At 41.2% G+C, this 23,177-nt stretch overlaps 1 protein-coding gene across 1 annotated transcript in view; it reads right to left on the reverse strand.

Moving 5' to 3' along the window:
* Window positions 1-23,177, reverse strand: part of LOC122792263 (thyroid hormone receptor-associated protein 3-like) — a 1,630,997-nt gene that overhangs the window by 196,430 nt on the left and 1,411,390 nt on the right. The window contains exon 11 of the mRNA XM_044060013.1: window positions 12,163-12,352. Within this exon, the coding sequence (XP_043915948.1) occupies window positions 12,163-12,352 (190 nt within the window). The remainder of the gene's footprint in view (window positions 1-12,162; window positions 12,353-23,177) is intronic.

Genomic DNA, 23,177 nt, shown 5'->3' on the forward strand with positions numbered 1-23,177 from the left:
TATTCATTACAATAGAGAGAGTGCAAAAACTCAGGAAGTAGCAAAACCAGCTTTAGCTCTGGAGATTTTTTCCAACTTGTAGTGCTTGGTACCTGCCTCAAGAATAGAGTTAGTATCCAAACCCTTGAAAAAAAGCACCTAAGAAGCCACAGCACTAGTAGAAAGAGCCTTAACAGAATACGGAAGGCTCTTAAAATGAAAGGAATAAAAAAAAAGAACTAGCTTTTGAAATCCAAGAAGAAACGGTTTGTTTAGATATAGTTAATCCTAAGGACCTAGGATGAATAGAAACAAAGAGCTGATCAGATTTTCTAATAGTGTTATCCAAAGAAAAATCAGAGTTGTTATACACATCCAACATGTGCAGCACCTTCTCAATGGCAGACTGTGGAGAAGGGAAAAAAGTGGGCAAATGAATAAACTGATTACGAGGCAACTTATTCACCACCTTCAGCATACAAGAAGGATTAGTACTCAAGGACACCCTATCCTTATGAAACACCAAAAAAGGAGGACAAGTCATAAGGGTCTGAAGCTTAGACACCCGTCTATCAGAAGTAAGGGCTAACAAAAGTACAGTCTTCCAACAGCAATGCTGAGCTGAAGCTGCAGGCTCAAAATGAGCTGAGTCAATTTTTCCAAAACAAAATTAAGATCCCAGGGAGGAGGAACGGGCTTCCTGGGAGGCCAAATATGAAGGATGCCTTTAAGGAATCATTTTGCTTCAAATCTAGAAGCTAAAGGAGGAGATAAAGGCAGACAAGCAGAGATAGCTGATAAGTGGGCCTTAAGAGAAGAATAAGCCAACCCAGCACTGAGCAATTCACAAGATAAGACACAACCAAATGAACATCCACAGAAAGTGGATCCAGGTTACAACAAAGACACCAAACAGAAAACCTTTTCAATTAGGATAAGTAGGATTTCCTAGTATTGTGTTTCCTGGCCTCATGTCCTCAGAAAAAAGGTGTCTATGTTGAATCAAAATCCTATCACCCACAATGTCCGCTGAAGAGTGGACAGGTGGGGATGGATGAGAAATCCCTTGTCCTGTATAAGTAGATCCACCCTGTGAGGTAAATTGTGATGATTGCCTTTGGCTAAATGCAGAAGAGGAGGGAAACCATGCTGTCTTGGCCAACATGGGGTTACCAACAAGATTTTGAGAGCATCATGTTGAATTTTGAACAGGACATTTGGAATGACAGGAAGGGGAGAGAAAGTGTAAAGAAACATACTCTTCCAAGAAAAAGATAGGGCATCCACCTTCCAAACGAGAAGACCGGGGACTCTAGCACAAAATAGAGGGAGCTGTCTGTTCTGAGGAGAGGCAAAAAGATACAGCTGAGGAGTACCCCACTGGTGGACAATGTCCAGAAACACATCTCTGTTAAGCATCCATTTGTGGATCGAGTTAAGGACCTATTCAGTGTGTCTGCCACAATATTTTGATATGAGGGAATGTAAACTGCCTGAAGAGTCATTTGATACTGGAAAGCAAGATCCCACACTAGGAGTGCCATCTGACAAAGAAGATAAGATCTTGTCCCCCCCCCCCCAAACACACACACCACATCACTATGGTATTGTCTTTAAATACCTTGAGAGGTCCTGTGGAGAAAAGAGGATGAAAAGCCAGGCTGAAGCACCAGCAGAAGAGCTCTCATCTCTAACGTTGATGTGCTCTTTCTGTTGAAGAGGCGACCACACCTTCATCACCTTTAGGGAGCCAAAAGCTGCTCCCCATGTCTGAAGCATCTGTGAACAGCTCCTAAGAAGGAAGAGGGAGCCTTGGATTTAGAGACAACTGCTGGATCCACCAGTGAAGTTCCTTCTTGAGACAAGGTAGAAGAGGAACTACAAATTCTATGGGATGCACATATTGAAGCCAAACTGACTTCAGACACCAGTGAAACTTTCTCATGTGGAGTTTGGCCAGAGGACGCATAGGGATGTTGGATGCCATGAACCCTAGAGATCTCAGTAATTCCATGGCTATTATACAGTCCAGAGAAAGAAGAATCTGAAAAAAAGGAAATGAGTGTAAGGCTTTGGGAGGAGGCAGAGATGCCAGCATAGAGTCCTGCACCCCAGAAAAACATGGTCTTGAGAAGGAGTCAGAAAAAGACTTTTAGAAGTTTACTGTGAAACCACAGTTGTGTACACATCATAAATGTAGATGTTCGAGTGTATTCACTGTTGCAGTCATCACATTTGGGTTATCCCTGCCAGGGTAGCCCTCAGTCGGCCCGAATACCAGAGGCTTAGTATTTCAGCGTCAGTTGCCGTCACTCCAGGACTGACATCAGGTTGTCAGTGGTATAAAATAAGGCAGCCAATGCCATTACATCAGTTTTTCTTGCCCTGTCAGGGGCCCCCAGGAGGGAGCTAGGTTATGGTAGAAGAACACCACCAGTAGAAAGTAAATACCAAAAATTCCTTGTAAGGAGAGAGACAGAGAGAAAGAGAAATTCAGAGAGAGACAAGGAGGATGGAGGGAGGGAAACCAGGACTGCAACAGTGAATACACTGGATCATCTACATTTATGGGTAAGTGTACACAACTGCACTATGTTCTTCGTGTTTCACTGTTGCAGTCATCACATTTGGGTTGATTCCCAAAGCTGAAGAAGAGGGTGGAGGCAGTCAAAAGGACTGGGGACTGGCTAGGATGCTCTGCAAGTCTGTGGTGTCAAAGCCTGCCCTGGATTTGGAGAAGATAGGCAGGTGGTAATGCTTGGTGAAGGTATGAACAGATGTCCATGTTGCAGCCTCCAGGATGTCCCTGGTGGGGACCCCTCTAAGGAAAGCTGCATAGGTGGAGGTTGCTCTGGTAGAATGTGTCCTGACCCCCTTGGGGGGAGGTTTCCCATGCTGCTTGTAGCAGAAATGGATGCAGTGTGCTATCCACTTGGAAATGGTTTGTTTGGATATGGTCTTGCCCTTTGCTCCTGCAGCACAGCTGACTAACAACTGATCTGTCTTTCTAAATGATTTAGTCCTGTCTAGGTAGAATCTGGCCTGTCTGTGCACATCTAGAGAGCGCAGAATCCTTTCCCCCTTGTTTTGTGGGTTAGGGAAAAAGGTGGGTAAATGAATGGATTGGTTGAGAGCCACACTGGACACCACTTTTGGCATAAAGGATTGGTTAGTCCTGAGGGAGACCCTGTCAGCATGGAAAATTACGAAGGGCTCTACAGCCATAAGTGCTTGTAGCTCAGACACTCTTCTAGCTGAAGTGATGGCCAGAAGCAAGGCTGTCTTCCAAGACAGAAACTTTAACTCTGCTGAAGCTGCTGCTTCTAAAGGGGAGCAGGGTGAGCTTTTCCAACACAAAGTTTAGGTTCCAAGCTGGGGTAAGGGCTCTTCTGGGTGGCCTCAAGTTGTTAGCCCCTCTTAGGAACTGTTTAATGAGAGGGTGGGAGAAAAGCGGTGGCTCTGTGCTGAAATGAGCAGAGATGGCAGAGGCATGAATTATAATAGAAGAGAAGGACAAACTCCTGTGTAGTAGGTCAGTCAGGTAGTCCAGAATGAGAGGTAGGGAAGGCTGTGTCATTCTGGCTCCCTTAGCCTGGATCCAGGTGCAAAACCTTTTCCACTTGTCAGCATAAGACTGTCTAGTGCTAGGGCGTCTGGTCCCACATATCACATCTAGAACTTGTTTGCTTAGATTGGTAGCTTGTGAAGTGGTCAGGGAATAAGCCAGACTGCCAGGTTGAGGATCTGCAATTGGGGATGCATGAATTCTCCATTCCTCTGGGTCAGGAGTGTTGGGATCTGAGGGAGATACCATGGTGGCAGGGGTAACAGGTTGTGTAGCAATGGGTATCAATGCTTGCGTGGCCTGTCTGGGGCAATCAGGATTGTCCTTGGTTTTTCCTCCCTTACTTTGAGCAGTACCCTTGAAATGAGCGGTAGAGGGAAAAATGCACAGACCAAGAGGTTGACCCACTGGAAGGATAGAGCATCCAGTTTCCAGGCCTTGCTGTGAGGTTCCCTGGTGCAGAATTTGCTGAGATGATGGTTAGAGTGGACCTTTGGGATGCCCCATTTCTAGGTTACAAGGGTGAAGGTTCTTTGGTTTAGCTGCCACTCATGTGGGTCCAGAAGATTTCTGCTTAAATTGTCTGCCAGAGAGTTTAGAGAGCCTGGCAGGAATTGTGCTAACAGGTGTAGTTGCATGGGTGAGGCCGTGTGCTAAAGGGTCATGGTGAGCCTGCACAGAGGGTACTAGTGAATTCCCTCCCTGCTTGTTGATATATCACATCATCGTAGTGTTGTCTGTTTTGATCAGTAGAGGCCCTGGGGAGAGTAGGGGTCTGAAGGCTGTCAGAGCATGCTGAACAGCTAACATCTCTTTTTGGTTGATGTGCAGATGTATTTGATTTGGGATAAACTGGCCCTGAGTGCACCTGCCGTCCAGATGTGCACCCCAGGCATAGACTGATGCGTCTGTGGTGAGGGTCTGGGTGGCTTGGGTTTGTGAAATGGGAAGTCCTGTGGCAGCATGCTGCTGCCCACCAAAGAAAGTCTTTCCTTAAACAAGGTATCATTGATATAAGAGTTCCAGGTCTTGGGAGTGCTGACAAAGGCTTTTTCAGTACCACTGTAGTTTCATCATATGCAGTCTGGCATATGGAATGAGTAGAATGCAAGAAGCCATTAACCCCAGAGCTTGCAGGATTTTCCTTGCGGATAACTGGGGTCTGGTGGCTAGTTGAGAGAAGTAGGCTGTCAGGTAGGCTTGTTTTTCTGGTGTAAGGAATGCCATCTGGGATGCTGTGTCCAGGCTTGCTCCCAGGAATACAATTTTTTTGTGTGGGTACTAGCTTGTATTTCTTTTCGTTGATAGTATACTCAAGGGAGGTCAGTAGGTCCTTTTCAAAGGTCAGGTGCTTAAGCAGCTTTTCCTGACTGTCTGCCTGAATCAGGCAGTCGTCTAAGTATGGGTACATTTGAATATTTCTTTGCCTGCAAAATGCAAAGGTGGGAGCCAGACATTTTGTGAAAACTCTGGGAGCTGTGGATAAGCCAAAGAAAAGCGCAGAGAACTGAAAGTGCAGTAATCCTGCCCTGAAACATAGGTATTTCCTGCATGATTCCCTGATGGTGATGTGTAGGTAGGCCTCTTTTAGGTCTAGGGTGGCTAACCAGGCATCCTTGGAGAGCATAGATAGGCGTTGCTGGAGGGTGAGCATTTTGAATTTTGGTATCACCAGAAAGGTGTTTAGAATGGATAGATTGAGGATAGGGCACCATGTGCCCTTTTTTCTGGGTACCAGGAAGAGTCTGGAATAGAAACCTTGTCCGATCTGTTCTGCAGGAACATGCTCTATTGCCCTCCTAGAGAGCAGTGAACGGACTTGCTTTTTGGTCTCTGTCCACTGGTTTGGGGGAAGATCTGGGAACCCTTTTGGTGTTGGTAGAGTGTGGAAGCAAAATTTGTATCCCTGGGACACTATGCTGAGGATCCAGCGGTCGTTGGTAATGGTGGCCCAGGTGCTTGCATGGAAGGAGGATTTTCCTCCTAGGGGCAAGAGCAGGTGGGCAGAGGGAGGGGGTGGAAGTGTAAAGTCATTGTGAGTTTTTATCATGAGGGGATGGCTTAGCACTCCCCGGTTTTGAAGAGGAGGGACTTCATTGCTTAGATCTCTGAATTCCCTGGGGCTGTGGTCTGGGGGGCCTGCTTCCCTGGGAATATGGGCTTAGCTGACCTGGAGGGTGCAGGAAAGGACCAGTGCTTGGAGGGGCAATGCCTACTGAACCTCAGTGGCTGGACCTGCAAGAAGTCTTTAACTGTCTGCACATATTTAGCTTTTTCTTCCATCTTTCTTAAGACCTCTTCTGCCTTGGTGCCAAATAAGTTGTCTTTGTGCAAGGGTGCATCCAATAATCTGGATTTGACATGGTCTGGCAAGGACTTTTCCTTAAGCCAAGCATGCCTTCTAAGGACAAACATTGTAAGGTGTGCTTAGTTACCCGACTTGCAGAATGCATTAACTCTTGTAACACTCTATTTTCTGCGCAAGCAGGAAAAGAAGATATTTTTGTTTAAGGAGTTCCGTGGTATGTTGCTGATATTTCAGCATATGGAACTGACAATTTGGTGCTCTAATAGCAAGAGTAGCAGAGGTGTATACTTTTTTACGCCATCTGTCTATTGCTCGGGTAATCCCTATCTGATGGGGTGGGATTCTTAGCAGAAGTTGCTTTAATTACTTTAGGTCCTTGAGAGATAACATCGGGGTCAGCAGTAGGATTTTTGAAAATACATTTGTGAGAGTCAGGGACTCTATAGTACCTGTCAGGTTTTCTGGGAGCAGGAGGGAGGGTGTCGGGGTCAAACTGAATTCCATAAAATCATCATCCGCAACATCCAGGACAGGAGGAATGGCCAGAGGTCTGTGCTGTGAAAGATCTAAGAATTCCCCGAGTCCCTTTTTTGACTGAGGGTAGTCCTGACATTCCCAATGGAAATCCTCCCTTAAGGTATGCAGGGTTTCCCCAAAAGAAAGGTCCTAGGGTGGAGAGGCTGAAGGGATGGATTCCTCTGCATCAGAATCCTCATAAGCAGAGAGGGGTTGCATATCTTCATATTCAGATGCATCAGAGTCATCGGACTCCTGTTCAGATAAAACTACTGGGGACAAAGCTTTCTTTTGGAAGGGGTAGCCCATTCCCCTGATAAGCATTATAAGGTCTTCTGCCATTTTAAGCATTTGAGACTGAGGCAAGGAAGCAGGTGCCTGAGCTTGGGTCGTTGGTTTTTTGGGTGTGGTTCGTACCCTGGGCCTTAGAAACATAGTAGTTTTTGAAAGAACGGTAGATGCGAAAGAAGTCGGTCTGTGTTGAGAATCGGTAGTGTGAAGTACTTCCTCAGAAGCCAGTGCCTGCTCAGCGGCTCCGGTCCCATCCAAGTTAGAGACATCCGCAGGATCCTTAGTCGATGAAGAGTCTCCGGGCATACCTGACTCCAAAAGGGTCTGGGTAGCAACCTGCGAATCCACAGAAGTGGGCATCAGGGACTGCAGAAGCACCTCACTGAGGAACGGAGAACTGACGACTAGCTTAACAGAAGCGTCGTCGGCAGTTCTGGACCTGTGTGGTCTGTCTCTGTCTTTAACCTTACATTTTTTCGGAAGATCTTCTGTGAGATGGCTTACCGAAGCCATATCAGAATTCGAGGACTGAGCGCGAAAATATCTAGCTACAATAAGGGCCCGACGACATATAGTTCTCGCGTTGAACAAAGCACAAAAGCGAGAGTGGGGGATGTCGTGGTCTGGGCCTAAGCAAGTGACGCAGTAAGAATGAAAGTCTCGGTGTGGTATTTGCTTTCCACAGGCGAGACAATTAACTTTTTCTGACATCGGTTAGAGCAAGAAAAAAGGATCCCCAACGGGGTACTTGGCTTTAGAAGACTAACTTCAATTCGGAAATGGAAAACGCAGGTAGCGGCTAACCGGCACTCGTGCGAACTGCTTCTGCTTCGGGCTCCTAAGCAAGAAAGACTGATGTAATGGCGTTGACTGCCTTATTTTATACCACTGACAACCCGACGTCAGTCCTGGAGCGACACAACCGATGCAGAAATATTAAGCCTCTGGTATTCGGGCTGACTGAGGGCTACCCTGGCAAGGATAACCCAAAGGTGATGACTGCAACAGTGAAACACGAAGAACAACCTCAGGCCTTTTAGAAGAGAAATGGCAAAATGAAGATTTTGCAACAGGATCTCTGGAGAGGGTGCCTGAAATAGAAGGTTGTCCAAATTTGGAACTATCTGGATCCCCTGAATCCTTGTAAAAAGCAATCACAGGCAAGAGCCATTTGATGAATACCCCTAGGGCAGTAGATAGGCCAAAGAGCAAAGCAAAAAACTGAAAATGCCAGGAAGCAATAGAGAAACCTAAAAACTTTCTGAAAAGGGGATGAAAAGGGATATGGACATGAGCATCCTTGAGAGCCAAACACACCATATGAGCCTGAGGAAGCAAAAGAGGGAACAAAGTCTGAACGGACAACATTCGAAGGGAGGGCACCTTCAGAAAAGTATTTAAATGAGAGAGGTCTAGAATTGGTCTCCAGGTACCCTCTTTCTTGGGCAGTAGATACAGCCTGAAGTAAAACCCCCTCCCCCTTGTGACACAGGCACCACTTAAAAAGAACCATGAGTCAAATAATCTCAAAGCAATCCTGGAGAGGACAGCTGGTTCCTGAGAGGCTGAGGAATTTCTATAAAATGGGAAGAGGTTTCCAGACAATGAAATACCACTGGCAGATAATGGAAAGAACCCAGGAATCCCGAGCAATCTTTAGCCAAACAGTAAGAGAGAGAGGGAACATAGGCGAAGAGAAAGAGGAAAGTGGCTGGCAAGAATAGAATAGTCAGACAGCACCTGGTTTATCCAGAAAAGGAGACTTCTGAGGCACAGAAGTCAGAGTAGCCTTTGCAGGAGGAGTCCGCTTGCCACCCTTTTTACCCTTGAGAGAGAGAGAGAGAGAGAGAGAGAGACTGCCTGCAAACAAATGCTGGCTTACTGGGGTAGTTTCTCTGAAATTTAGATACAGGAGAAACAAACATGTTTAAGTTTCTGTAAAGCCTTGTCCTTCTCCTGAAGGGGCTTAAATCAGCAGCAGCCTCACCAAAGAAGTGTTTATTATCTAGAGGAGCATCCATTAACTTAGCCTTAATATTAACAGGCGAAAGCTGAAGCCGAAGCCAAGAATAGCTCCTCATCACTGACCCAAAAGCAGCAGCCCTAGAAAAGGCATCTGTTGCACCATAACTACACTTGACGGAATGACGAGTCCGTCCTTAACAGGGAAAGGGCAGAAGTTTTAGCCTCAGAGTCTGGAAGATCAGAAATAACCTGACAGACCTGGGATAGGACAGTCAACAAATACCTGGGGACATATGGGTTTGACAATTAACAGCCCTAAAAGCCAAGGAAGCAGAGGTATAAATTTTCTTGCCTAGCCTTTCCATGGTCCTGTTATCTTTATCACAGGGCAGCAGCATGTGAGAAGGAAGCAACTGAGGGTGCTTGTCAGAAGCTACACACACCACCGAGGGGTCAGCAGAAGGACACTTGTACAAAAATTTACAGTACTCAGGCACCTTATAGGATCTATCAGGTTTCTTGGGAGCAGGGGGCTGAGAGTCCGGAGCCTTAGAAACATTGGAAAATGCATCCAACAAGTTAGCCAAAACAGGAGGAACAGTTGAAGGCCTAGGGGAATCCATATTTAACAATTCTTATCTTTTCTGTACCTCAGAAACCTGAGCACAATCCCACTTAAAGAACTCCAAAATCCTGGTGATCGTGTCTCCAAAAGAAATCTCTTCAAAGGGAGTACCAGGACTGGCAGATTCCTCTTCCTCTGTTCCATAATCCAAAAGAAACGGAATCTGAAAAGAGTAAGCAAGGGACTCCTCATCCGAATCCAGCTCCTCCTCAGAGGAATCCTGTTCCCTGGGTCTTTTTATGGGAAGTACAGGATGAGGGGAGTGCTGGAACAGAGACTCTCTGAAGAGGCTGAGGAGGAGTGCCAAAGCACTAAACAAGCTCTGAGTGAAGGACTGCCATTCACTTTGTGGATCCTTACAACCAGGAGTAATATGTTTAGTCTTTTGCCTTTTCTTCAAAGGGATGTCAGTCTTATAAAATTTGGAAGGCTCTGATCTGGGACAGCATTTGATGATGGCAGTAGGGACTTCTTCTCTGACTAAAATTTGAAGAACACTCCTAGGCCCATCGAAGATAATTAGCCATGGTTCCCCTGAACATCTAAAATGGACATGTACAATGCCTCCTCAAACGTGTTTAAAGTTGAATCCCTGACAGCCTCCAACCTGGTCGCAGCAGAGGAATCTAACAATAAAGCCCAGTGAACCTCCACGCATTCAGTCTCCTCAGGAGAGATCTCCAGCGGAGACTGAACAGCAGAAGATTCCGTCCTAGGCTTCTTGGCCTTCTTTTTCACTGAAGGTCATCTCTGGAAGCAGGAAGTTTCTTCCACTGTGTCCTTCGCAAGAAACTTACGATACTGGTTTTCAAGATGAAGCGCCAAAGAAAAGCCTACTATGAAGGGTTTTACGTACAAAGGCCTGACATATGGAACAGGAGATATGGTCAAGTGTTGTGTCAAGGCAAAACTGACACTGATCATTGCGGTCTTTATGGGGAATTTGTCTCCCACACTGGCATTTACCCCTCTTGAATGACATGAAAATCCACAAGCAACAATAAAAGAAAGATAAGCAAAATAAGAACTCCAACAGGGCACTTATCTGCAATTGCTTGAGAACTAGCAATGCAACTGGCATTCAGATCGATGATCAAGAGATGGCTTTCAGACTGTCACAAAGAAGTTCAGAGGATGGTGCGTCTGTATGTCCCCTTTATGCTCTACACTATGTGAGGAGCATACATGTGATGTATAGTGTATGTTAATGCAACCTAAAGGTTTTGGTATACTAGTCAGCCATCAAGCCACCCTTGGTAGTGGATCCCAACTGTAATGAATACCGCAACAGTGAAATGGAAGGACATCTGCTGTTTTCATAATTGTTCGGAAACTGGAATAAGTAAACTAAACTAACTACTCTGCCCCTCCTAGCCTTCATGATGTAATGGACAATGAGGAACTCAGTACAGAAAGGTAAACAAACAAGTTCAGAGATAAAAAAATTGAACTATTAAATGACACCTTTTCCATATGTAGTATGTTTTTTGCTGGATTACAGGGAAGGAATATCACTTTTTTGAATGACTACATTGACATTTTGGTGGCGTTCTCCTTTAAGTGTTTTCCCTAGGTGAGAAAAATGGCATCTTCCTGTTTTGAGACTGGCTTGCTTTAGAAGAGGCATCAGAGGATGAAGCTAGAAAAGATTATGAAAACCTTTCACAAGAATGAGTCCCTGTTTCTTCCAAAACAGGCCCCTAACTCATACGAAGACTGGCCAAAGAGTACACCTCTCAAGGAACAGTGCATCCAAGGTATTTTTTCAAGTTACTCCTTAAGGAAGGATAACCTCAGCTATGGCATCCTATGCAGGTATGTCTCAGCCTGTAGACTTGGCTATAGCAATAGATTTGCATTAGGTAGTCTTCACTTTTAGTGGTGGGGACTAAGAATCGCTACCTCAGAAACCTGAACTGAAATGAAAGCTGTTTTTAAATTATACCAGTGCACTTGGTATAAGTGAAACTATCACTGTCTGCAGTATGCTTATACTAAAAACATTAAGGTAACAGGCTTTCTCCACTAACAGACTTTTTAGGATTTTTATTTATCCTGAATTCAGGGGTTAGTGTGATTTGTCATAGGACTAATATCAAATGCTTTTAACAGAGCATTTTATGATTTTTATTTTGTCCTGCACTAGTCTCTGGATAACTATGAGAAGAAAGTGCTTAACTTTTTCCAATAAATAGTGTTTGCACTGCTGGATGTTTTTATTTACTTATTTATTTACTACTATATTTGTACTTCAGTTAAATATAAACTTTATACATTTTTACTTAAGAATATTTAAAACATAAAACAGAAATTATTAATTACTCAACAAAACATCTTATATACCTGGCAAACTAAAATTTCCTATGGATTTGCAAAAAGGTCTACTTAGAAAATTTAACTAGTTGAAAAACTTTTCATTTATAAGCTGACTGGGCACAGGAAGAAATGCAAATGGGCTGTGCTCTTCAGGTGCACAACAGAAAGCTCTGCTTATAAGTGGTGGGGCAAACCAAGAGTCCCCCCTACACACACAAACACGCACATACAGCTGCTGTCTGACATCAGGCTGTTAGAAGAAGGAAAGAAAGGCTTACACACCTCAAAGATGATGGATATCACAGAAATAAGTACTTTAAGTAGATTTTGAAAGAGATGGTTGAAGTTAAAATTAAGTGCATCACACACAAAACAAAAACTTAAAAAAGTGCCTTGTTCAAATAACTAGTGGAGTTCCCACTTCAGAAACAGTGGAAAGGAAACAGTGTAGGTCGAACACATCCTAATCAAAGAACAAAGCATATCACCAACTCTGAATCAGACAGAGCAAATCATAAATCTTTTTAGTCCGCAAAAATATCTGGGATCAAAAATGAATAAATACATTTAAAAGAAATTACATTATTTACTACTTACAAAGGCTCCTCTTCCTTGTTCTCTTTCCATCTGGCCACCATAATCCCTTGGCCCAAGCCGGGACTTGTCAAAAATAGGCATCTCACCCCTGTCCTCCAGCTCCCCATGGAATTCTCCACTTCTATCTGAATAGAAAGTGTGGGATGAGGACGATGACGATCTGGATCGAGCCCGCATTTTTTTCTGCTTCCTGAATGAAAAAAAATCAGTGAAGTATATTAATAAAATAATATGCCCTGAAAGCAGGTTTACTGATGTGGATTCTTAAAAACAAGTGCTAATTGCTATGATTAAGACAATGAAAACATCCACCCAACTGTTTATGCCTCCACAGACCACTCAGTGGTCACCCCATCCACTTTACTTCTCTAATTAGATTTTTCTTAAGGAGTACCAAGGGAAAAAAAAGCAGACAGAAAAGTACACAGGAAACCAGTACCTGCCTCAGCAAACTATATCTTTCTCAAACATCAGCAGTTAAAGTGAGTTCTTACCAAACAGTGACATCTGGTACAGAGGAGGGCTCTTGAAGCAAAGCATACAGTAGTAAACTTAAGCAATGTATGGTTCTTTTAAGTTGAGCATTGGAGGAATAACAGACAGGAACTGCATTACTTGGAAAGAATACTTTCAGGAGAGTGTCAAAACAGTACAGTTGTGCAAGAACAGTAGATGTACAGCTGGCCACTGTTGCAGTACTATTAACTAATGGTATATCCTGCCAAGGATAGCCGTATGTCTGGCCAGCATATCGAGATTTGGACATCCTCCCCTGGCACTGTAAAGTCGACGTATGACCTCAATCCAAAAGAGATGGAGGTATGCAGGGGACAGTATGGATGCAAAGTAATTTTTTCTTGTCACAGACCAGGAACGACATAAATAAAACTATTTAAATATGTACAATTCAAAAAGGACATGGAAAAACAAGGAAATTATCTTGGCCCAACGAAAAAGAAGGGTGAAAGAGGGAATGCAATATGGCAATTGCGATCAGTTGGATATCTACTGTTACAAGTTCTTACACAACTGTACTGGGTCATTCCTTGCTCACTGTTGCAGTATTATTAACTGATAGAAGATTCCCAATGCTATCTAAGGATACTGGAGGAAAAAGATTATGGTTTTAAAGATCCAGCCCAAATGACCTAGCAAAACCTGCTCTAATTCTAGAGAAAAAACAAAACCTCAGTCTTGCAGTGTTTTGTAAAGGTATGAACAGAACATGTAGCAACTTCAAAAAAGGCTCTAGAAACCTGACCCTTGAAGAAAGCTCCTGAAGCAGCAGGATGCTGCTCTAGTAGAATGTGCGTTAATTGGAGCTAAATCGGATTACCATGACAGAAATAACAGAGAGAGACAGGTTTGGACACCAAATTAGAAAAAGTCTGCAAACAGAAGCACTTACAGTTTTGTCTTGAAAAGACACAAAAATCTGATCGAACTTCCTGACAGACTGTGTTTTCTCTAAACAAAATATGAGCTGCCCATGCACACCAGGGAATGTAGGATCTTCTCCCTCTTATTCTGATGAGAAGGAAAGAAGGTTGGCAAGTTAACGGTTTGATTCAAGAATAGTTTATTAAAACTTAAGGCAAAAAGTTACCAAAAGTATGGCAAGTGACCCTATCTCTATGAAAAATGACAATGGGAGGAATAGCCATTGAGGCTTGCAAATCTGAAAGCAGTTTGGCAGAATTCACAGCTACCAATAGCCAAGTCTAAAAAATACAAAACTGAGAAAAGCAGCAGGCTCAAAAAGAGATAATGTAAGCTTTTCCAGGATATGCTTCAAATCCCAAGAAAAGCCCTTGTGGCGGGCTAATATGCATGATGCCCTTCAAAAACTGTTTGACCTCAACTCGAGATGAAAGTGATAGATTGGGAGGTGGGCATTCAGAGATGGCCAATATATATGCTTTAATAGAAGAGAACACCAGCCCACCACTGAGCAACTCGTACAAATAAGCTAGGCTATCAGGAATACCCAAGTTGGTAAAGGTCCTTATTCTTACTCTAGTATCATAAAGAAAATCTTTTCCATTTGAGACCTTCTAAATTCTACAGACCACCTGAGGGTGTGCTGAACTGATTCATGTGTGCACAGGTACATAATTTAAGGCCATAGCCTTTGTTTTATCTTCTTTAATTTTACATCATGAAAAGACTTTAAACTGACTGAAAATGTTCCACAACAATGAGATGCCCTTTTCTGGATTCATCAGGTACAAAATAATATCATCTGCAAATAAAGCTAGCTTTTACTTATTACAAAACAGTGTAAGAAACTTGTGTGTGGAATATTTTCAGTCCATATATCTCTAGTTAATCACTGTATATTAATCAGATCAGACAATAGTAGTAGAAGTAGCGAACTTAAACTCGTCGCAAGTCAAAATAAATAAAAAAATATATATATAATTGTACAGAATTACTAAGTATTCGAAAGTAATCCAAGCAAGGCAGGCAGTCTGTTTCCAGTCGAAAATCCTTTAAGTACACACACAAGCGAGCCAAGTAAAACAAAAAAAAAAAGAGAGTAATAGTTTCCTCACAAGCTTTCTAAATATATATATACTTTTTATCAGGCAAAGGAGTGGTTTATTGTGCTGTAAAACAAAGTGTTACTGGTACACATGTTAAATTCACATCCCTTCCCCATCAGTGTGACATTCGAGCTGGCCCTGCCATACTTAGTAGCGGTCAAAATAATATAACCCTTATGTACGTTATATAAAATTTATAATGATGTGGTACCGCTTATTTAACCAATCACAGATTTAATAATCTACTTAAAAATCTGTCACAGTCTATTTATCTGTTACAGCAGCTGGCAAGTCTTACAGATATTTTCATGCACACCTTACCCAGGATCCCAGCGCTGGCACCTGCCTCAGCCTTCTTCCTTTCACACCGGCTTCACTTATGCTTGTCAGTACTACTCTGGCTGACAGGGCTGGAGGTTGATCCAGGTTCATCTACTGCTGCGTGCCGAGTAAGATCTGAACAGGCAGCGACTTGTACTGGTATGGGAAGGGTGGGGCAACATGGGGGAGGGGGGGGAGTCGAATGGTGTGGTTTGGGGAATCCTTTCAGAGGTATCAGCTGTTCTTCCAGCCAGTCATCCATCCTTCCTATCTCATGCACCCAGCGTGTGATGCGCACTAGTATCGCCTACATCTGTGTGTGTGTGTGTGTGTGTGTGTGTGTGTGCGCGCGCGTGCATGTGTGTGCGTGGATGACTGAGGAGGAGGGAGAAAAGGACAGGGGGTGGGACAAGATAAATCGGAAATAAAGGCAAACTTTAATTTTTTGTTTTACTGCCACTCCCCAGATACATCATCACTGGCAAGCAGCTTGGCGACCATTATTACCACCGTGTCACACGTGGACAATAATGAAGCAGCCGGTGCACCCCGAAACAATGGGGTTGTTTGGGTTTTATTGCGGCATCTTATAAAATAATATGAAGATGAAGGAGTTGAGAGTTTATAGGTACTAAGTTAGTTCTAGTCCTAGACTCAGCTAATGAGAATTTTTGCATCAGAGCTGGAGAACAATGGGATGGAAGGATAGCTGGATGTGAGATCTTAGCCTGTTCCTATGTTTTTAATTTTTTCCTTGCACCCTGCTGCTTGTGATGTTACCATGACAGTAAACAGCATGTACTTTAAAATGTTGCTTGCTTGTTTCCATGTGTCTAGTGCGCAAAAATGACAGTTTTTGAAAGTCTGAGACGTAACGGGGTCGGCTGTGTTGTTATTATTAGTAGTAATATTATTTAGCTTTTCATAGCAGGCAAGTCCTCAAGTAAACAAAGACATGCTCACTGCAGATGTAACTTGGAATAGTACAGGACTGAACAGTACAAAAACAGGAATACCCACAGATGAAAAATAGGACTAAATTTAGCTTGTATGTGTGATGTGTAAACAAAGAGATGGGCTTTGCAGAAAAATAACACCCATTTATTATCCAGAATGGTCCAACTCCTAAAAGAATGCCTGACATCAGTAATAAATAAGGAAAAGCACTTCACTGTATGGGAGGCCAGTGTATCCAGTCACCTTATTATAATTTCAAACCAAAGGCAAATATTTAACAAGACTTCTACTGTATTAACATTTATAGAACTTCTGTTTCAAACTGTTAAATCTTATCAGAGTCACTGGCAGTGTTAGTCTTGTTATGTATTCACATAGCTATCAACCTCTTGGTTCAAAAATCAGGGACAAAGCCAAAAATAATAATGGGGGCAAACAATCAAAATCACTGGCAGATTTTTAAACCAAGGTCCCTTCTGCCTAAGTTGGTGGAATCTCAGGTGGATGTAAAACATCCCACAACATTGATCAAAAAGAGGAGGGGAGGTTTCACTAGTGCCTTGGCCAAATTTCCTCACGTCAGTATATATACCACCTCAGGTCTCCCCTGAAAAGAAGCCATTAGCTAGTGGAACTAATTCAACAAAGTGTAAATAAATAAAAATGAAATTGAGGCAATATATTTGTATATTATTTACAAAATGTTACAGTTAAGGTAGGCATGCAAACAATGGATAAGTACGAGACTAGCCATTGTCACAGAATCAAGAGCATTTGCTGTCTTCAAACAGTTATTCTTTTAGTTTATTTCTAAACAACTGAAGCGTGTTTTGTTGCTTCACTTCTGCAGGTAGCTGACTCCAAAACAGCTGGGCCTGGCCTACAGATATGGAGTTTTTAAAACAAGGTCTAATGGGAGTAATATTTCTCCTAAGTTATTCCTTAAGAGTGCAGTCCTTTATATGTAATTTTGTTTTCAGACGAGGACAGTCTCCCATTTTAACAGCTTGTAGATTTGACATCTAAGAAACTTGTCTCTGTCATTTACAAGTAGCCACTTACACCACTGTAGAAGCTGTAAGTGATGACTATCGGAGTTCTACAAGAACAAGAAATCTGCAGGCTTTGTTTATAGTAGTTTGTATTTTACATGTGTGTGAGCTGGAATGCAACTTTACAAAAGGGAATCCGTACTTGATTTTAGGGGTAAGAACATTTATAGGTAAGGCATTACAACCTGTAGGAGTGAAGAGGTGTGAAATTCTACTACATATTTTTAGTTGGTGGAGTGTTTTGCTAATATTAACAGTATGCTTGCCCAATTAAACAGTAAGGTCTAAGGTGACCCCTAGGTACTTATGTTCTGTTACTTGTGACAGTGGCCAACCAAACTGCAAAAACGAATGTAAACAAACCAAGCTGGAAACTGGAAAAGCTGCAACAATTTATTCCGGTACCTCGGCTGAATGCCTTCAAAGGAATAAGTACATTACTGCTTGCTGCACCTTATATATTGCTGTGTAACACCAATTAATGTAATTAAACAATCACAAGAGTTAATAGACCCATAGAATTAAAGAGACACAGTGTAAATACATGTATAATATCATGAAACACTATAAATATATACAAAAAATTCCTTACATAAACATATGTCTTACTAAATATAAACAATGTTATATTAATCAGATAGTAAGATTAACTTCTAAATTCATACCCCTTGGTTTTAAAGTACCAAATTTTAAAATGAACCTGCTTTCCAAATTCAAAAGATTCTGTAAATAATTCCCAGTGTTGTATTTTATTTTTAGCCTCCATCAAAATAAATTTGGTTTGGAATTTACATACAGTGTGAACAATCGTGAAATCCAATTCTTGGATATTTTTTTGTATGTAGACAGAGAAGGATTAGTTCAGTTTAGACCATTTAGGAAGCACACAGCCTCTAATAATTTTTTTACATGCGAGCAGTGCTCATCCAGCGCATTTAATTGAGGCACTCCCCTTCGGGGAGTTTAAACGCATCAAGGAACATACTTCTGAAAAAATTTTCTGGAACTTGGAATTTGAAAATGTTAGACATAGATTGTTTATGAGAGGTTATTCTGAAAGTTTAATTGGTAAAAGTCTAGATAGATTGTTAAATCCTAACAAGAGAGGCAATATTTTAAAGAAAGTGTTTCAAAAAAGGTCTAGGGATTATGAGGTTGGTTGTGATAATATTGACAATATATTTTTTGTCACAAAATTTTCCCCTTTTTCTATGATGCTGAAAGACATTGTAGATTTTTTATGGCCAATTGTTTGCAATAATGAGGAGATGGGTCATTTGTTCCCAAATCATGTTTCCTTTTCTTATGGCAGGTATGCCAATTTAAAGGAAATTTTAAAATCAAAATTGAACAGTTGCGTTTCGTCTGGCACTATTAATAACAATTTGCCACATGGTATGTTTAGATGCGGAAAATGTAAGATCTGTTCAAAAGTAAAACATTTATCAGGTAGTTTGATTAATGGGGTCAAATATACTGCTCATAATTATTTTAATTGCAAATCATGTGGGGTAGTGTATATTATTGGTTGTGACTGTGCTCCACCCAAATACTATATTGGCCAGACTAAACGTCAATTAAAAATACGTGTCTTAGAACATTTAGGTGACATTCGAAATGCTAGGATAGACAGCCCAATCTTTGAACATTTTAACTCATTTCATAATGGAGTGTTGGATTCTTTATTTTTTTGTGCCTTAGCAAAACCTGAATTTTACAACACTGGGAATTATTTACAGAATCTTTTGAATTTGGAAAGCAGGTTCATTTTAAAATTTGGTACTTTAAAACCAAGGGGTATGAATTTAGAAGTTAATCTTACTATCTGATTAATATAACATTGTTTATATTTAGTAAGACATATGTTTATGTAAGGAATTTTTTGTATATATTTATAGTGTTTCATGATATTATACATGTATTTACACTGTGTCTCTTTAATTCTATGGGTCTATTAACTCTTGTGATTGTTTAATTACATTAATTGGTGTTACACAGCAATATATAAGGTGCAGCAAGCAGTAATGTACTTATTCCTTTGAAGGCATTCAGCCGAGGTACCGGAATAAATTGTTGCAGCTTGGTTTGTTTACACTTGTGACAGTGGGTTGCAGTCTGCATCAGTAAACATAAAACAGTACAGAGCTACCAAGACTAGTGACTACTCTTTAATATTCTAGGGTAATTAAACATTGGAAGAGAAAAGATGTTTTACAGAGCAAGCAGTCTCCATTTGCAACTCTGAGCACATCACTTGTGATCCTAGGTCATCCAATCAAGCAGGGATTTGTGCCTAATGGGTTTTACTCTATTTAAAATAAATAAACAAACAAAAAGACAGGTTCTGACAATTACAAGCTTTCATGTACTGAGACACTGAGTAAAAACTGTTGAGACAAATCTGTTATCAATGGAACTTCAAACATAATAAAATATTTAAAATGTATTCACCCTCACATAAGTGCATTTAACAAAAAAAATGTTATTGAAGCCCAGCTAAACTAACCATTGTCTTTTCAAGTGACAAAAACTCTGCTTGTATCACTTCATTGGAAGTGTGCATACATTACATCTGCAGCCAATTACAGCCCTAGTTACGCTTCATGCTTATGGAAAAACTTCTAAGGATTAATCATTTGCTGGGTGGGCTGCAATTAATATCCACCTCGCAATGTGGAGAAAGGCTAAATGACAAAAAACTTTGATATCACAGACTTGAAGGCTGCTTCAAAATTAAAAGAAACATATTTATCATATTTTTGATCATATATGACAGCATCATCCAGGGTATGTAAGGCATTCCTTTCCTTGGCTTCTGCCATACACACGTAAATACATACAAATATTTAAAGTACAGGCAATAAAGCCCTTCTATAATGCCAATATACCAAAACAGTTGTTCCCAAAATGTGTGTCCCGGCTGTTCTTAAAATATCTAAACTTACTTTACCAAATTGCATTAGTCTATTCCATGCATCAGCTACTCTTTCAGAGAACCACTTAGTACACTTCTCATTCCTACAGAATCTTCTACATAGGTCTGATGATTCACTACTAATTTTTGATAACATTCCCAGAGTATCTGCCTCTAAATGCCCTATATACTTGAATAAAGGTCTCCTCTTCAATATCTATTATGAAACACTGTACAAGTTCCAAAATTTCACCCTTTTATAACTAATTTTCACATCCATGGGTGCCCTTGGTATAGTTCCGCTGTACTCTTTCCAGTTTACTCATGCTTGTTTTCTTGTAAAATTTTCATATAGTTATTTCATGCTCAGATTTGAGTCTAATACAACTAACAACGAATGACTTAATTTCGAATTTCCTAGATTTTATAAATCTTTGTATATAACCTATAGTTCTATAACTATCATTAACCAAATGGTTGATCTGATTAGAAAAACTCAAAGCTGGATATACTCATATACCCAGATATTTAAATGAAACTACAGTTTCAATCAGTGTGTGCTTTATTACACATTCACCTTTCGATCTATATCTCCCAAATGTCATAAGCTTAGTTTTTAATGTATTTATCAGCATATTATTCTCCTGTGTGCCCAAATGGTCAATTTAGTCAAGCTCTTTTGTAGACATACCCCCATCTGTAGCACATGTAATCAGTTTACCCATTTTCAAGTCATCTGCATACAGAATGTAGAATACCTCAGATGAAAAAGATCTGAAAGATGCAATCTAAAGTAGTATGGGCTTAGGACAGAGCCCTGTGGGACACACTGAATGTGACCTTTACAATAAACATCTTTATTAAATTATCATGTATGACATAGGCTATGTAAATAAGTGAAAATAAACCATAGCAACACAATCTCAGTTGCAAATATTATACACTCCAAACTGTGCTGACCCAACTGTAGCTGCAAACATTATACACCACTTTTAACACACCCAGCCATTGTTACTCAATCATTACATGGCTCATTCAAATCCTGCCTACTTTTAAACCTCTAATAAAATGAGAAAAAGTAGAAGTTTTTATTAAGGTCTGAAGAAGAGGGTCACCTTGAAATCGCTTACCTAAACTATTCATTTATTTTATTTTACTGGTAATAAAAGTGAGTGTTTTACTCTCCAGCCACCACGCCTTTTTATTTTTGACTACTTTTAAACCTTGTTCCTCCTCTGCGTGTACTGATCTCGCAGTTCCTATTTTTCCTATGTAATTTGCTCCTACTCTTTTCTGAAGATCCCAATTCCAGTTGTTTTATCTCTGTTACTATCTTCTCCACTTCTAGTAAAGTTGGTTTAGACTTTGATTTCCATTTTCTAGTAACTGCTTTTTTGGCAGCCATCATAATTAGACTCAGCAAGGCCTTACTATGTCTAGGCAATTCTGATACTGTATCATCTCTCAAAAAATAATTTCCTAGTTACGCCAATTTGCTCACCCAGCATCTCCAACAGAGCAGTCTGCAGGGAATCTTTAATGTCTGCCAACTCATTACAATCCCAGAAAATATTTCCCCCTTACCTCTTTCTTCCCCACCACACCTTCAACATTTGTTGTCTACCTGAGGAAAAATTCTTTGAAGTCTGCTTGGGGTATAAAAATATCTATGTAAATACTCCAGGCAAAGATCCTAAATCTTCTACATTTTGTTGCATATTTGTGAGACATACATATACCCCCCCATTGTTTTATGTGAACTGCTTATCTAATCTTTCTTCCCAATCCTTTCTAACCTCCTCTGACTGATTCTTATAGTTATCATGCAATATTTTATATGCTCTACTAATTACTCCTTTCTTTACGGCAACTTCTGTTCTAGATTCTACTAAAAACTTTACCAGTGCTGGTCTTTCATTTTGGACCCACCCTATTTCTTTCTCCTTGCCTATACTTGGATATCAATCCTAGATATGGCAGGCAATCTCTAGCCTGCAGTCCAAATAAGTTCTTGGCATCTTCACATTCGAATATCTCTCCTTCTCTAGTTATTTGCTCCCAATACCTTGATTCCTTTGCCAGTTTTATCCAATATATTCCCACTCCCTCTTGCCTACTGTCTATCTCTAATTGCAGTCACCCCTATTGGCAGAATTTCTTTCTCCATTCCTGTGCTGGCTTAGTTCTCAGAAGACCTTCTGCTACCTTATGAAAAAGAAGTTATGTCTTACCATAACGTTCCATCTGTGCTGTAGATCTTTATTTATTCATTACTGTTAGGACTTTGGTTCCGTCCTCGGAACTGACACAGCTGTTACCAAGCTCGCGCCAGCCAAAACCTCTCAGCTAAGACCTACCCACAATGCCCCTCTCACAGTCTCTTCAGATCGAGTTTGTCCGTCACTGTAGTATAGAAGTAATAAAAGTGATAGCAGGAGGCTCTGTCTGAGCAAATACCTTAACTAATAAGGAAATCCTAAAGTCAACCAGGATTCCCAGACAGGGGGAAGGAGGGCGGGAAGTAATGAATGAAGATCTACAACACAGATGAAACGTTATGGTAAGACATAACTTCTTTATCTGATGTTGTAAATCTTTATTCATTCCTTACTGTTAGGACCAAGTCCCCAGCTACTCGAGTACTGGGTGGCCCTAAGGAAAGACATTCCTGAGCACCACAGAACCAAAAGATGCTCGTCCCCTGGAGGCCAAATCCAATTTGCAATGAGTGATAAAGGTATGAGGTCTTGCCCAAGTGGCTGCTGCACAGATATCATCCATAGAGGCTCTGGAATGAAAAGCCACTAAGTAGCCATCGATCTAGTACAGTGAGCCTTTACTCTGGAAGGTAAAGGCACTTTGTTCTGATGGCAGATGAAAGTAATGGCGTTTCTGAGCCAAGAAGATAGTCATTTTGGAAACAAGCTTACCCAATCTGGGTCCTGTAAAGGCCACAAACGATCCGTTTTTCTGAAAGATTTTGTTTTGTCCAAGTAGAAACGAAGTTGCCTATGATGAACATCGAGGGTATGCAGAAGGCATTACCCTCTATTTGAATGGCGAGGAAAGAAAACCGGTAGGGTCAATAGATTGATTAATGGAAAACCCAGAAATAACCTTGGGCAAAAAGGAGGGGTCAGTACACAGGGACACACTTTCCCTATGAAAAATCAAGTAAGGTCTCTTGACACTCAAGGCCTGCAACTCGGATACTCTTCTTGCTGA

Source organism: Protopterus annectens, chromosome 1.part2 (assembly GCF_019279795.1).
Source record: "Protopterus annectens isolate FY-2018-M chromosome 1.part2, PAN1.0, whole genome shotgun sequence".
In the NCBI taxonomy this organism is placed as follows: domain Eukaryota; kingdom Metazoa; phylum Chordata; order Ceratodontiformes; family Protopteridae; genus Protopterus; species Protopterus annectens.